The sequence below is a fragment of the Protopterus annectens genome, chromosome 6.part0, assembly GCF_019279795.1.
Source record: "Protopterus annectens isolate FY-2018-M chromosome 6.part0, PAN1.0, whole genome shotgun sequence".
NCBI lineage: Eukaryota > Metazoa > Chordata > Ceratodontiformes > Protopteridae > Protopterus > Protopterus annectens.
The window spans coordinates 1139575540-1139591916 of record NC_056737.1 but is presented as its reverse complement, the minus strand read 5'-3'; the positions used below and the strand labels follow the sequence as shown (position 1 = coordinate 1139591916).

General features: G+C 38.1%; 1 protein-coding gene across 10 annotated transcripts in view; it reads left to right on the top strand.

Moving 5' to 3' along the window:
• PKP4 (plakophilin 4) overlaps positions 1–16377 on the top strand; it is a 3210231-nt gene that overhangs the window by 2549086 nt on the left and 644768 nt on the right. For all 10 annotated transcript variants that reach the window (XM_044074755.1, XM_044074756.1, XM_044074758.1 and 7 more), the window contains one exon: positions 5710–5926. In XM_044074755.1, coding sequence (XP_043930690.1) covers positions 5710–5926 — 217 coding nt within the window. The remainder of the gene's footprint in view (positions 1–5709; positions 5927–16377) is intronic.

Below are 16377 nucleotides of genomic sequence, written 5' to 3'. Positions count from 1 at the left end.
CCTCCGAGAAAAGTAGCCTTTCAGGAATTTTATGACCTCAATTGCTACAACTTTGCAGGAAACCATATGAGCAGGTAATATGTTAGTAAACAGAGTTTTTGGTTTACTATTAGAATTTAGAATATCGAAGACCAAAAACCAACCTAAGAATGGGTTTTAACATTGGTCGAGATAGGGGAGAGGTTTGTAGTTCGGAATAACACTGAATACCTATCTCGACCTATGTTAAAACCGTTCCCATGTTGGTTTTTGGTCTTCGATATTACCGTTTTCGAACTTCCGTGTTTGACAACAGTACAGTCGACGGAGTTCACTTTGAAATTCTAATAGTAAACCGAGTTTTCTGTGCATCTTATATTTTGTGCAGATTTCTGAATGCTAGATAATTGCTATGATATGCATGACTGCCACTTGGTCTGCAAAAAGCATCAGAATGATGCAAGTTTCGAACAGTAATAGTAGCAGTCTTCTTCTTTTCATGTTTTATTTTTTGATCTCTGAATAGTAGTAGACAAGTGTAATGGTTTTCTGACCCGCTGTAAAAAAAAGTGCGTGATACAAGTAACACGTTAATTTTAAACAATGACATCCAAAACTTGCTGTCACAATGGGAGCTGTACCGTACGGCAACCTGTGATAGTTAAACATACTAATTCTGAGATTGCTTTATTACTAAGTAAGGTCAATAGACTTAAGATTTGGTATGAATTCACTAAACTGTATTCTTTTGACTATAGTGCTTGCAGTTACACTGTGCAGAAAAATAAAGGAAATAAAGAGCTGCACAATTAAGCTGTTGAAAGATAATAAAAAGTAAAAAATAAGCAGCTTTGTGAACCACCCCCACCAGAAACGCACAAAAACGTAATAAGCTTGTTTCCTAGTGATCGGGGACTGGAAGCTTTGACAGGAACTGAATATTGTTAATTGTGTTCACTTGGTGGAATGAAAACAGGGCTGCATAATGTAAATTGAAACCAGGAGTAGGGCTGATGATGTGGTAAGTTGGTGGTGACAGCTGGGAGGTATCAGGGCAAGTTTCTTTGGGTCAGAATTTTAGACTCTGGGATTGTCCCTTTATGCTTAAAAGTAGTAGTAGTTTTAGATGCAATATAAATGTATGCCAGCTTAATCATCCTTCCCTAACATTATGTTAATACCACAAATCTGTGATTGTCATTTTTCCCTTTTCTCTCACTACTGGTGTCCTTGCAGTCAGTGTATTTATTCCCCTTTTCCCTTTTTTTTCTGATAACTATGTTGAATGGCCATCCTGAACTCCTTTTTGTCAAATTTGCTTGCTCATTTTTATCCAACTGTATCCCTTTTAACATTTCTGTTTGCACCCAGTGATCTTTGATTTTTTTTGTCTTTACCTGTAAGTCCGTTTACTTTACATGTTAATATGCCAAGCCTGCATTTCCTCCCTGTTCTCACATGAGTTTTCTCTGAGTGCTGTGGTTTCCTCCCACAGTTCAAAGACATGCAGTAGGTACATTGGACACTAAATTGGAAGTAGGTGCGTGTGTGTGTGTGTGTGTGTGTGTGTGTGTGTGTGTGTGTGTGTGTGTGTGTGTGTGTGTGTATTATAGAACAGCCGCACATGGCTAGCCACCTAGATGTGTGAACATTTACTGTACATGATTGTCGCTGTTGAAGTGACACCCTGATCCCATGTGCAAAACATGAGAAAAGGGGTTGAGGATGGATGGAAGAATTGATAAAGCGGTTATTCTGATAAAACCTATTACTCCAGCATATATTTCATGATAGTTCTTTCAAATATATGTTTCTTTGTAGCAGCTTACATGCACCCAATAATGACTAAAAGGCTGATCTTGTTTATGGTTGCTTTTACTTGTTTCTGTTTGAATCCACGTCACATTTTCCTTGACTTTTTGCTTCAGTACAGACACTCGAGAAACAACTCAATGAAACTTTCAGTAAGGCTACACACTGATCACCTGGCTAATTAGAGCTCTCCCAGTGCGAAAACAAAAACTTTTAAAAATAGCATGTAAAAGTTGACAATTTGGGGGAAGTTCAGTTAATATTTAGTTGCTGTACTGCCTGGATGTTATCAAAGAAGAAATCTGGAGATAGTAACAGAATATCAACTAAAGAAGGAGAAAAAAAAAACTCTGGTGAGAAAGAGCCTTGCAGATGTTCAGCAAAAAGCTTTTCAGGTTTCAGCTTAGGTACAGGAGATGGCTTCCATTAATAGAGGAGAAAAAAGGCAAATGTGTTCATGTATGTTTAAAATAAGTGAGACTCCGGGGATAATTTATAAATTCAAATGACAATAGGCTATAAAGAATAGAAGAAGCTTTATGTAGTTATATAGATGAGATGATAAAATTGCAGAAATCAGTGGTTGAAATGAATTAGACTGGATGAATATTATAATTCTCAGTAAGAACTATTTCAAAAAATAACAGTTAGAAGACAGAGTACACAGAGGAGATGTGAGATTTTCTGCTGTACCAGAGAAGATGGAAGAATAAATTACATTAATTTTATGAAATTATAAATAAGCAGTTGGACTGGTACTCCACAGCAGTTTTTTTTTTTTTTTTTTTTTTTTTAAATTGGAAGGGCACATCGTGTATGCTCCAAACCTGGCCATGAGAAAGCAGCCAAGACCTGTTTTAGTAAAGATGCAGTCACACCTTCAGAAAGAGGTGATCCTAACAAAACTGGAAAAAGGGAAAATATTAAAAACTAGGTAGAAGTGAAACGAGTTTATCTGTGCAGTCAGGTGATGTCAAGAAGCAGGTATCAGGTTTAAGTTGCTGTATTTAGAATATGTTTTTCCAGAGGATCAAAGGCATTTTTGCATGCAGAACAGGTTAAACATAAATAAATAAAAGTTTGCCCAGCAAAGGGCAAGTCATCAAGCCAGAGGAGACTGTGTTTCTCATTCTACTGATAGCAAAGGCATAAAAAGAACATGCCAAGGAAACATTTTCCATTATTAGAAAGGAAAACGAGTGACCTGAAAAAGCCCAGAAGCTAATGAGAAAAATAAGGAGTGTCTTAGACTAATAATAACATGAAAGTAAGAAATACATATAAGAATTATAAAGTGTCCTTTCCATGAAATACAGTTTGGACATGAGAATTGTGCTTCTACAAGAAGAGTAAAAAAAAAGACATTTTGTTGCCCCATAGTGCACATCACTTACTTTGTTTCTTCAGGACTGCAAAACCGTTTTTTTTTTTCTGTGTGTGTGTGTGTGTGTGTGTGTGTGTGTGTGTGTGTGTGTGTGTTAAGCCTCTTTTTAAACGTAGCTTTTCAGTATGCTTGTGTACTAATATTTTCAGAGATCTGCATGTTTGACTGTGTGTAGATATCTGAGCATATTCTGTCTGAGAAATTTCCATTCTTGACTATATTATGTCTGTTTCAGAAGCCTGTCAGGCATTACAGTGACTTGCTTTACTGTTGTACAGTTCTCCTATATTCCTGTCATGGCGTTCCCCCAAGTATGTCATTGTTGCAGTGCTGTGAGTAGCAGTAACCTTGTCAGCAGTGAGCAGATGCAGGAATCTTGTGTTCTATATGTTCTCTCTAAAAGATTTGGTATGTGACAGAATTTCTAATCACTGCCATCTGTTTACTTGGTTTACACGCACGCTCGTACATGCTCACACACACAGATGCATCTGTTTCTCATTTTTTTATTTGCCTATAGGGCATGCATAGCAAGTTATTGGCAAACATGTCAGATTGGCTGTTTTCCCATAGGCTTTCTGCTTTGCCTGGTGTTGCATAATGCTAGAGTTATATAGGACAGAGTCACAAATTTAGAAATCGTGGTGTAAACCCCACACACTTTTTTTTTGCATACCTATGGCTCTGTGTAAATGTTTGTGTTATCTCCTTGAAATAAAATTAATCAAAAACTGCTTAATCTAGTCTGGATAGTCACAAAGACAAATATTGGAGGTTTCGTTGAAAGGTGCATTTTTCACAAGCACAAAATTATCCACAGTGCTATTGTGATAGACCTCATATACAAGATGTTAACATCCCATAACCCCCTAATCTTAAATCTCTGACCATGGCTGTGCTGTGTAAACCTTATCCACACCGTAACAAAAATGTAATGCCAGCCGGGATGCCTACTTGACTCCTGAACTCCATGACTTTTGTCAGTACTGTTCTCATCACAACATTTGATCACAGACACATTTTATTAAAATGTAGTGTTCTACCAAATTATTTTCTTTCGGTGGTAGCATTTCTGTAAATGTTATTTTACCTAATGATCTCATTTTAACCAAGATGTACACGCACAGGTTATCTGATCTCCTAAACATGCATTAGAGTAGAGTGCCTTTCCTTGGTTATCAGCTCCTGCCCATTATTAAACATTTGTGTTATTTTGCATTTTTAGGCTTTTTTGTTGAATCATTTATATTGGTAATTTCTCTCATGATTTGTGGAGCTTTATAGGCAGTAATGAAATTTGTTAAGTTGACCATTGTTTTTAATGAAGTTTTTAGTGAACTAGGCTTAATCAACTATATTAATTATGTAAATTGTATAGTTATATAATGTGTTTGAGATATGCTATGTGATTGGCTGATGTTCTATATTTATTCTGTGGTTTTAATGTACTGATTTATTCTTGAAAAAGAGTTTCAACTTGAAAGCTTGAAGCAATAAACCTTGTTTTACATGGATGGTCGTGCTGTGCCTCTTTGTTACTGGATATGATTTCAAGGTTCTCAGCCTCCTTGAATATACCTTCAGTAAATAACAAATGTTAACTTCTGTCTTACCATCATTTCTACTCCTCTGTACCAAAACATTTACAACTTAAACTAGTCTACTTCATCATTTTTACCTAACACTATCTCCTTTCCTTCTGCTGCAGTATTCTTCATAACATTTTTATAGGTATATGTATGATAACTGTTCTACAAGTTTTATTATGAATGATTATAATATTAACTGCGTTTGTAACAGTTATATTTTTGTAACTATGTTTTGGAGCTTTTCTCCCCGGGCCTCTGCTGAAAAAGGGCTTTTACTCAGTCAGACAATCCCGGTTAGCAAATGTAAAATAAAATAAATAAATAAGTAAATATCATTGAACATGCAGTGTGTGATTGCTGGGTTGCATGTCTAAATAATGAACACTTTTTGAAGCTGTAAGTCAGAGTGAACACTCATGTGAGTAAATGTTTTGTTTTCCTGTGGATTTTTGCAGGTGGGCTTTTGTATGAGAATTATGTACAGTGAGGTCACGGAATTTGCCCTTAACCCTGCTGTTGAGATCTTAGAAATGGTGTATATATAATTAGCAAGGGTTGTGGGGATTGCCCCCCCCAGCAAAAAAATTAGTTTTTCTGTTTTTGATCATTTTAGATTAAATTAAAAATGATCATTCTTTCTTTGCGCTTATGAGCATTCAGTGTTTGACACACTTGATTACTGTTTGTGAAGGCATGCTAGATGAAATTTTGTAAAAGTTTGTATAATGACCTTACAGACACAAGATGGAAGGTTTGAGTCTTACATGGGGTAATTGGTTAGCCTTAATGGCCCACAAGGGCAGTTATCCTAGTACTAATCTATGGACCTATAAAAAATTAACATTGCATTCACCTTGTCTAGCATGTGCTTCATATACTTTGTACACATCTAAATGAATTTGTTAGGAGAAGCCATCTGAGACTAAAACCACTGTTTTCTGTTAGGTGTTGGAAATCTACAGAGGACTTCAAGTCAGCGCAGTGCTGTAACGTACCAAAGAAATAATTATGCTTCAAATACAGCAGCCAACTTTAACGAACCCTACAGATCAATGCTGTATCGACCATCAGACTCCAGTTACAACAGGCTCCAACAAGGAACGACGGTTGATGATGGTACAACAAGATCCCCTTCCATAGACAGTGTTCAGAAAGACCCAAGGTAGGTGAAATAAAGATAGGCATGAAGAGTGTTTAATATAAATGTGCCCAGTCAGTGTTCAGACACTCGTAATAGATTAATATGTTTTGTGCCATCTTGAACAATAGATCAGTGTTACTTTTAGATTTTTATTTAAAGACATGAAGTTATTACAGCTGAGTGCACCTCCAGGCATTTCTGTAGTTACCTCCTACTGACGCCTCTAGGCATCAAATATTTCTTGTTCATATTTGCATTAATAATTTCAAAACTATGCTACATACAAGGTATCCGAATATTTTGTCTGAAAGCATGCACAATTGTATTGATACTTGACGGCTGTCTTATGCAGCTAAAGAGATTTTGAATATTATTTGTATACTGTTTATTTGCATTGTGAAAATTTTCATATTTCTCTAAATATCTCGGCTTTCAGGTTACGCAGACAGAACTGCATAGTCTTATATGAAATCTCTCAGCTCTATGAAGAAAATCCTGCTGGCAGTATGTGTCTTGCTTGAATGGTTACTGAGATGTACAACATTACAAAATTAATAGTCACGACCTTTATTTTGGCTTATGAAATGCAGTTTAAAGCATAGAACTGAGTGAAATCCACTAATGTAAAGATTAATTTATCTGTGAACCTATAGTTCTGCATTTTATTTATTTATTACCCCGGGGATCACTGCAGTGGCTCTGCTGGACAGTGGCGCAGGGAACTAATGGCTCTGCTGGACAGCAGGCACAGGGAACTAATCTAAGGGGGTGGCGAAAGCCAATACATTCTGGCTAGGCTTATAAATGCCCTTGGGCAGATAGCCTAGTACTTACCTGTGAACCTATACCTATGAACCAATGAATATCCTGGACAGTTCACCGTTTACAGTTTTCTAGTAACCGGTGGTTACAGAGAGATGAATATTTGTTTGAACTGTAACACTAACTTCATTTTTTAAAGGCTCAAGCCACACCCACTGGAAGTTAAAAGTACACACTCAAAAGAGGTGTACTGGAGGGAATGAGTTAATCAGTAATTATGGGGTTTTATTGTCTTGGGTTGTGACCATTCATGATGATTTCCGGCTTATTCACTATATAATTGTTCATGTTCTCTTGTCTGATGTGGACCACGGAATGAAGTTATTATACATACAGAAAGACACAGCTTAACAGTCCAGAATACCCATTCCATTTGTTTTCTGTCTATGGCATCCTTGGTGGAGGTTGTTTAAAACAGGTTTGGGCAGTGTTTCTGTTGCAGCAGCAGGGAGCTGCACACTGGTGTATGTGTTTGATGCCCATGTCTGCAGTGATTCTAAAAATCACTAAGACTCATGATTTAGGGGTTTTCACTATAGCTAATGCTAAGCTATATACCACTGGCATAGAGAGATAAAGCCCGCACTATAGCCCAGGCCTACCCAAGTTCCATTAGTGGCACAGCCACATGACAGCATAGGCAGAGAGGATGGAGTGCCCATTGTTGCGGGTAGGGATGGTGACTCCTATGTGGCTTGTGCCACTAGTCTTAATAACAGTGCCTTGACTGGAGAGTGTAGGCCCAACATAATGTGGAGAGCCAATGCTGAGAAGATGACCTTAGCTGCCCATCTGGTGCTGATATCCCCTGCAGCCACATATATGGATAGGGACCGTTGCAGTAATGCAGGAGTTCACATCATCAGAAGTGGAGTTTGGCCATAATAATTGAAGAAGCTGTTAGTACTGCGATGCCAGCAAGAGCAGAAAGTACCCTTACAGCTGCCTGGATGATTAGCCCACTCCCCCCATCCTTTGGCCAGTGTTAATCTGACTGAGGGGAGGATTTATGGTCACCAGGCAAGGGAGCAAAAGTTATTCAAAAAAATATAACTAATTCTCATAGACTTTTGCCCTTAGAAGTAGCCCTTGCTGACTTCATTGACAACTCCTTGCATATAATCTTTCCACTTTTGAGCACGCACACACACACACACACACACACACACACACACACATACATACACAGACAGACACACAGTCTACCAGGAATTCTACATGTCAGATGCGGTCCTTAACCTGAAAATATGGTACCAGTCCTTGTTTAACTGCTACTGGCACAGATTTAAACATTTAGGGGCTTAATGATATAACTTACTGTCTCCAGATATCTAAATCCTTATTCAGAGCATCACTTCATTACAGTAGCCCTGCAATTAGTCTGTATTCCCTATATTTGCACTTTCAGCGTTGAATTTCTAAGGCTTGCAGTTACAGTCCTCAGAATTTCAACAGGAACCCCCACCCAGCTGTAGGTTGGTTGTTCCTTTTCAATAGCCTGATGGAAGAAGTAAGTAAGTACCTAAACAGAGTACAGAAATCACATATTTCACAACCATCCACAACAGGGGCCATGCATGTACCTGGAAATTTTTTAAAAATAAATGAGCCTTATTTTTGTATTCATGAACAAAGAATCCACACGAAAGAGTTGATTTAGTATTAATTGAAGTGTCGGGGACTCGCTGCATTAGCAACATACAGTCTCTAGACCTGCTGACAAAATATCTTGCAGTTTGACTGACATTGCTTTTTAGTTATTTATACTTTTGTTAATCAGATGGGTTAACTGGTAACTTGAACTTTTTTTAGCCGTGACCCAGACCATGATACATTAAAAAAATGAAAAACAAAAATTACAAATGATTAAAAAATAGCTGTGCAAACTGGAACAGTGCATGTATATATATATATATATATATATATATATATAGTTCAATAAAATAAAGCAAAGTGGGAATAAAACTACTAATTAGAGAGTGTTGTATAAATATGTACATTATGTACTGTTGCATACATAATTGTCAAGGTGATTAGTGAAAGAAGCTACTTAAAGTATATGAAGTGGAGTAAGGGAGTAGTAGAAGCAGCAGTAACAGAGTAGTAACGTAGCAGTAACAAAGTAGTAATGTAGCATCATCTAAAGTGCTTTATCAAAGCACTGAATCTCATCAAAGTATTCTGCTTTCAATGCAGACTTTGAACAAGGAGATGGTGGGAGAGGGACAAATGTTTTCAGGAAAACTGTTGCATAAGGCAGGAACTAATTTTGTTCACTGCAGCTTAGTATGAAAGGTGGTCTTTATTAGATAAGCAGTATTGCAATTAGTTACATAATGAGTAAGGGGAGTATAGGAAAGAGAGGAGGTGAACTAAGGGAGGGCAAAAAAAGTGTGGAGGTGAACAATGGAGGGCAGAAGTGTGGAGGTTTACAATGGAGGGCAGAAGTGTGGAGGTGAACAACAGGAGGGCAAAAAAAAGTGTGGAAGTTAACAATGGAGGGCAGAAGTGTGGAGGTGAACAATGGAGGGCAGAAGTGTGGAGGTGAACAACAGGAGGGCAAAAAAAAGTGTGGAGGTGAACAATGGAGGGCAGAAGTGTGGAGGTGAACAACGGGAGGGCAAAAAGTGTGGAGGTGAACAATGGGAGGGGAAAAAGATGAGAAGTTGTTTGTAGTTAGATGAAGCACAAAGCAGAGAGGGTTTTAATTTAATAGGAAGGGTATTGTTAGTTGAAAGAAGTCAAAATGGTTTGTTGAAGAGGTCACAGGTTGTTTTTGTTTGTTTACCATGGTATTCCAAATGGATCAGCCAAAACAAACTCCATTTCAGCAGAGGCTTATGGACAAAGCTGCATACATCAATATGAACAAGACAGAAGTACACAAATGGTGGTCACAATCATTTTCTAGTAGATTAACATAACAGAATAAGCTTATACATGAATAGTAGCAAAAGCAGTATATAGTCTGATGTTTTGTTGCATTGATAATTTCAGCCACAAAAAGACTCTGCAAGTATGGCAGCTGCAAGGACTCAACTCAAAGCAAAATGCAAAGCAAAAAAGAGAGACCAGCAGCTGTAGCATCAGTATCCTTTATTAGGCTAGTAGTCAAAACTACATAATGTAGTTTTGACTACTAGTCTAATAAAGGATACTGATGCTACAGCTGCTGGTCTCTCTTTTTTGCTTTGCATTGATAATTTATCAGAATTACAGATACAAAGTGGATTCATTGTCGATGAATTTTAGAATTTAGACACATTCATATACAGCTGTGTAGGGGTATCGGAAACAAACAAAAAAAGGAATAGCAGAGAGGCCTTCTCAGATAATAGCAGCACAGATTATGTAGAGAGTACATAAGAAGTGCATAACATGAAGAATTGTATTCAGCAGTTTCTAGAGTTATGTACATGAACCAATGATAGGAAGGCAATCATTTGGTTTTAGGGCAAGAATGTTTTTTATCACTGCAGTACCAATTGTCAAATGAATGGAGGTAAGCAATCCTGTTAGAAAGCTTAAAATGGAAGAAGTTTAGAGATGATGACTTCAGTGTGTTTAATAAATGTGATGCTGAGATAAAAAATATCTAGGTTTTTAAATGCAAAAAACATGTTTTATGTTATTGGTTTGATGGGTAGTATTTAAGTCTGTGCACCTATTTGGTCTTGGGGAGTGCCTAATACAATAGATTTAGTTTTGAGTGTGTTTACTGTGAGCTGAACAAACCATTGAAAACCTTATTAAAACCCTCTTGAATGTTGTTCTTGAGTGCTTTGAAAACCTTTGAGAAGTTAATTAAAAGGAGGTCATAAATGTAAAGAACTATGTTAAATTTATCATGGTATTGAGGGAAAGAATTAGCAAATAAAAAGAATACAGTAGGACCTAGAATTGAACCCTGAGATAAACCTGAAAGTAAAGTAAACTCTAGAGGAAACAGAGTTACAAAATATGACCTAAAATGTTACAATGTATTTGAGATAACTGCTAAGTAAGGAGATCACAATCTAAATATTCAGAGGCTTTTAGGGCCGCAAAGATTGCAGCAGTAAGAAATCCTTTCTCTTAATTAAAATAGATAGTGCTGTTTGCTGACTAGAGAGCTGAAGAGATGTTGTAACCATGGTGAAAAAGGTACTCTAGAAGGTTTCACGAACTGCAAAAGCCTGCTTATTGAACCTTTTTTTCTAGAATTTAGTACTGGGGACAGCATAGCACTGGATCTAAGCTGGTCAGGTTGAATGGGGTTAGGGAATTCCAGGAATGGGATAATAGCTACACCTGTTAATTTTGTGGGAATAATCCAGTAAAAAGGGAAAGGCTGGATATGAAGACCGAAGTATCAACAAGGGGATCCAGTATCTGTCAGCCTGGGGAGACATGATCTACAAACCATGATGCTTTGCCAGAGATGGTTTAGACTTCTCACCGCTTGGCTTCCAGATATTGACAAAACTTTATCTATCCCCATCGTGCCTTTTTAGTCTGTGCCAAGTTGTTAAACCCTCCAACATAAAATAAATCATTCATGGTGACCTAAAGGTACTGCTACTCAGTGCTAGGAATTTAAATAAAAAATTGCTCTCCCTGGAAGCACTCCTCACCCTGGAGAATGCAAACATATTTGAGGTCGCAGAAACATGACTGAAAAACCATGAAAGCACCCAGTCTATCAAAGAAATTTCAGTCGCCCTCTGCTCAAGATGTAACAAAGGCAGGAGGTGTCTCAGTGTTCATAAAAGACAAGTACACTGCTAGACTGGTCCAACAACATGACTCATATGAGCTTCTCCATGTCCAACTAACCATAGGGTGTGACTCCCTATCATATCCTTGCTAGCTACAGATCCCCTGACACGAGTCTGGAAAACCACATCTCCTATCTAAACCTACTGGACTCTCTTAACATTCATCTTAACATCATACTTATGGGTGACTTCAACTACCCCTCCATGAACTGGCTTTACTGATGGGACACAAGTTGTCTGGATAGATGAATCCACTTCCATTAAAAAAACTGTTACTAGCAATGTCCCACAGGGCTCAATGTTGAGACCCCTGCTGTTTGGTATATACTTCTGTGAGGTAATGACCAATGTTGGAGACCCCTGCCTCCCCAAGTTCGCTGACTACTGTAAGCTGGGAGAAATCATTGAATCCCCCAAACAATGCTGACATCCTACAAACAGGCCAGAAAATGACAAATGACTGGTGCCAAAGCCATGGTCTGAGACTAAATGCTAAAAAATGCATAATCATACCATTCAGTAAATCAGATATCCCTGCAAATTATAATATATGGGACCTAGGAACACAGATAGTAACCTAAACTCTGACCACCATGTAGCTACGGTAGTAAGGAAATCCTTCTGTGTTGCTCAACTTATAAGTAAAGTCATGGCATCAAGATCAAAGGAATTCATAGTGCTATTGTACTCTGCCCTCATCAGGCCCATAATTGAGTACAATGCTCCCTTCTGCATGTATCTAATCAGGTACTTACACTAAATGGAGTGACCCCAGAGGTTTCTCACTAAAAGTATAAAGCGTAAGATACATGTCTTATACAGACTGACTAAAGGCCCTATCCCTTTTCTCCATCTCATATAGTTTACTGAGAGCTGAATTATGCCTGACCTACAAGGCATTCTCTGATGAAAACGTTACATATTCGCAGGAAAAAATTATATGAAGGTTACATGTTCCATGGACCTAAACCTTATTTGTAAGTCTAACAGAACTTGCTGGAGAGACAGCTTCATATCCCAAAGGCTACCTCATCAATGGAATAAACTTCCCATCTTCATGAAGCAAAGCACGTTCTTCACTCTTTTTAAAAAGAATTTGGATAAATGGATGGGGAACTGTAAATTCACTTCTGAGGTATTACCCATGTCCGTTATGGACAGAAGCAGTCTAAAATGACTTTGGTCTTCAATACCAAAAGACCCACTACTCTAATAATACCCCATCCTATATCTAGGGAATTAAGATATAATGTTGCCATATCATGAGTGTTACTGGCTAGGCTTGTAAAGGCTGTTGTGCCATTAGCCTAGGAATCACCTATGCACCTATGAAGTATAGCTAACAGGCGTCTTGAAGAAATGAGGTTGGAGAAGGCAAAACGCTGATGTTTTTATAGGTATTTTGATGCTTAAACTAAAGCTGAAGAACTGGCGAAATTGAAACAAGAGAAAAGTCAGTTCCCAATTAGCTAGTCCATTCTACAGAGAAATAAAAGAGGGAAGAGTGTGATGGTGGAATACAAGAGTACACTTATAAGCTTTAGAAGTATGTCGTCAGACTCCACTGGATTTGAAGGTCTGTTATTTGTATCGTTGATTGTAAAGTGAAGACTTTCAGGAATGTTCAAGTAGAGTTTTTGCCACAGAGCATTTTGATGGCCAAGATGGAATTGCTAATGATTACAACTATAAACAGATTTATTTGATATCGATTCTAGTTTCTTTTAAGCTCAAGAGAACTGGAATGATGAGCAGCATTGCTGGAGAATTTCCACCGCTTCCAGATCACCTCCTTCGGTTCGTTTGTTTTCAAGTTCTGTTTCCTTAGAGCAGTTTGCACAATGAACCCTACAAGATTTTAGAGGGTAGAAGAAATCCAGACTAGGAAGAATTTTGGAATAGTAATGATCCAACACGTGGCAAAAACAGAACTCCAGCACCATACTAAACGATCCAAAATCAACTCGAGCAGAATGTGGAAACAATTTTTAAAATTACCTACTGATGGAAGCACTGCCAGCTGAACAGTGTTACCATGACCAAAATCAGCATTTTGCAGTAAACATTAGATCCAGCCTGCATTTAGTTAGGTAATTAATTAATATTGATGTAATTAGAAAATAAAAAGGCAGGACAGTAAACACTCTAGCATGCTGAAATAACTGCGCTGACAATGTGCTTCTCTTCTAAAAAAAACAAACTGAAGTCTTACCCATGTCAAAAACATAAATGCAACTATTAGATATGTTGGTTAGATTGCTTTTACCACACACTTTCAGCATGTATAAGCTGATCAATATTGACGCTTAAGAATGGCAACAGTTTGTGAAAAAAGGTGCGTGTGTGTGTGTGTGTGTGTATATATGAATGCACATACACACACACACACACATATATATATATAGATATATATATATATATATATAGATAGATATTATATATATATATATATAGATATATATTATATACAATCACACACGCAATATGCTTAACTTTTTGTTTGTTTTTTATCATTCACAGTTAATTGTATTTATATGTGACTGTTATTGTCTACACGTCATGGCTGAGAGAGAGGAGGAGGGTCTTACTACTCAATTATCACTTACTGGGTTTGTATGTCTGCTATGAATGTCCGTAATTGTTTTGCCTTTTCAACTACTTCCTGGGCCATATGGCAAGGGGTCCTGTATCATTCCACTCCCCCAATAAATAAATGCAGTCCTTAATTTGGCAAGAAAATGAGTAAACAATCAGGCAAGAGACCATAACAATGATAAATGTGTGAACTGAACAGGTCAGTATTTATCCTGTCTTCACTGCAAAGTCTGTTCGACAGAAGCAGTAGAGATCCAAAGACAGACCCTGACCACAAAGCAGAATGCACGAGTACACATGGGTAAAAATATGCAGCATGACCCCCCCCCAATAACAGCCAAAAACACAGTGAAGTTTAATGATTACATTTGGTTCTGAGAATTCAGAAGCTAGGAGAAGGTGGTGTGAAAAGGGCAGGTATTACCAGAAGTGACTGCTGAAAGGGAAAGATGGCAAAGTTCTAAGACTCTCGTCTAGCAATATAAACTTCAGCATCAAAAATATTAACAAAGTCCTCTCTTCTCTGCAGCCTGGCTGACAGTAAGATTCATTTGGGCAGTAAATTAATTATCCATTTGGAAACTGTTCAATTTAAGTAAAATATAGCTTTGAAAGCCATAGAAGAGTGAAACTTACATCCAAGTCTTGGTGACAAGTCAAAAAATTCAGGTATTGAAGTAAGAAAGTAAGACCAAGATACATCACAACAAACAGTGAAACAATTCACTCTCCATAATCTGATCCATAGTGATTGACATTTGATCTGGGTCCCTTAAATAAACATCACTGAATGATGGAGATATTGCTGAACGAAAAATAAGAAAGATCCTAGATGAATAATCAATATCATATAGGCTACAAGGTAGCAAATAAGATTGAGCAAGAGTGAAGTCACCAAAATGACACCCAGAGTAAACAAATGAAGTGTGCTATATACGTTGATTACAGTCAGGCGGCCACAAAGCCTAGACAATAAGCTTCCTGGCACTGCCTTTGGTGTTAGTGGTGTTGGCAGTAGGCCCATTGATGCCAAGTACCACCTCACTCTCCAGTGTCTGATTCAGTCTTTCGACATTGTCACGAGTGTTTGTACGTTTGGTATTGTTTTACAGGTCTAATTTGTTTTAGGCTTTTAAGCCCGTAGTCCTGAAGCCTTTAGTAACAACCTTGGTGACACAGGACCTTTCATTATTGTGAGTTGGGGACAGTCCCTTGGTGCCATAATGTTTGAGGTTATTTGCTTAGGAGTTGAAGGGAATTCAGACCTGGTCCTTTTATGCCCTTGGCCCCAGCATGATAGCATCAATAGCAATGATTATGTTAAATACTTCTTTGCATGGTCCTGCCTGACATCTGAAAAAAACCCTGGCTTTGATCCAAGACCATCTTACACGTGTTCCTTGTCCTTCCTAGTATTTGTTCCAATGAAGGAGATGGTTCCGCGGCAACAGTGGGAGCTTTGAAAGTGTCTGGTTATGATTTTACTTCTGCCTTTTCCTCCTGAAAGTTCCCTGCTGATGGGTGAGAAGAGGCTGTGTATGAAGAGAATCGTCAACACCCCCATTGGGACTGTCCCATATCAGGCACTGACGATAGATACACAGGGGATTCCACAATTCCCTTCATATGATCCCCAAATTTAGGAAGATACTTCAAATGATGGGTATGGCCATACTTCAAATGATGGGTATGGCCAACCCTCCCCCAGTCTCTAGAGGGAGTCTTGTGGGAAACCATTTGGTCACTTCTCTCATCTTGGAATAAAGATTGTGGCTGTTGTTACCAGGGAGACAGAGCCTCAAGCTATGGTGTCATTACCTAGGAGACGAGACTAGGATCCTCTGGCCTCTTAAGAATTGGGACTGCTGGGTCTAGAACCTTGTTACTTGACTGTATCATTGCTGTGACAGCTAGAACCCAGTGACACCCCACCACTACCACCAAAACAGATGAGAAAAGGTGTAGGACTTTGGACTGCTTTGGATCCATGTATGAACATGTTCAACCTTTTTGATTAGGACACTTTGTTGTTTATCTCGCATGTTAATGTTATGACTTGAAATTACTGATGAGATGTCCAAACTGCTTAAGAAGCTGTTTGTTGAATGGCTCAGATCCAAGCTTTCTACAATGACATGAGAAGAATCCCCAACTGTAACCCAAGCTGGAAGAACTGGGTAGAGGAGGATAGAAATGAGTGACTGCCAAATTATTTTACAGTACCACCAACTCTTCGTCTAGTAGGCTGTGTGAACCAGTGACTAAAGCATAAACTGGAATGTTGTGTCTTTCGGCTTT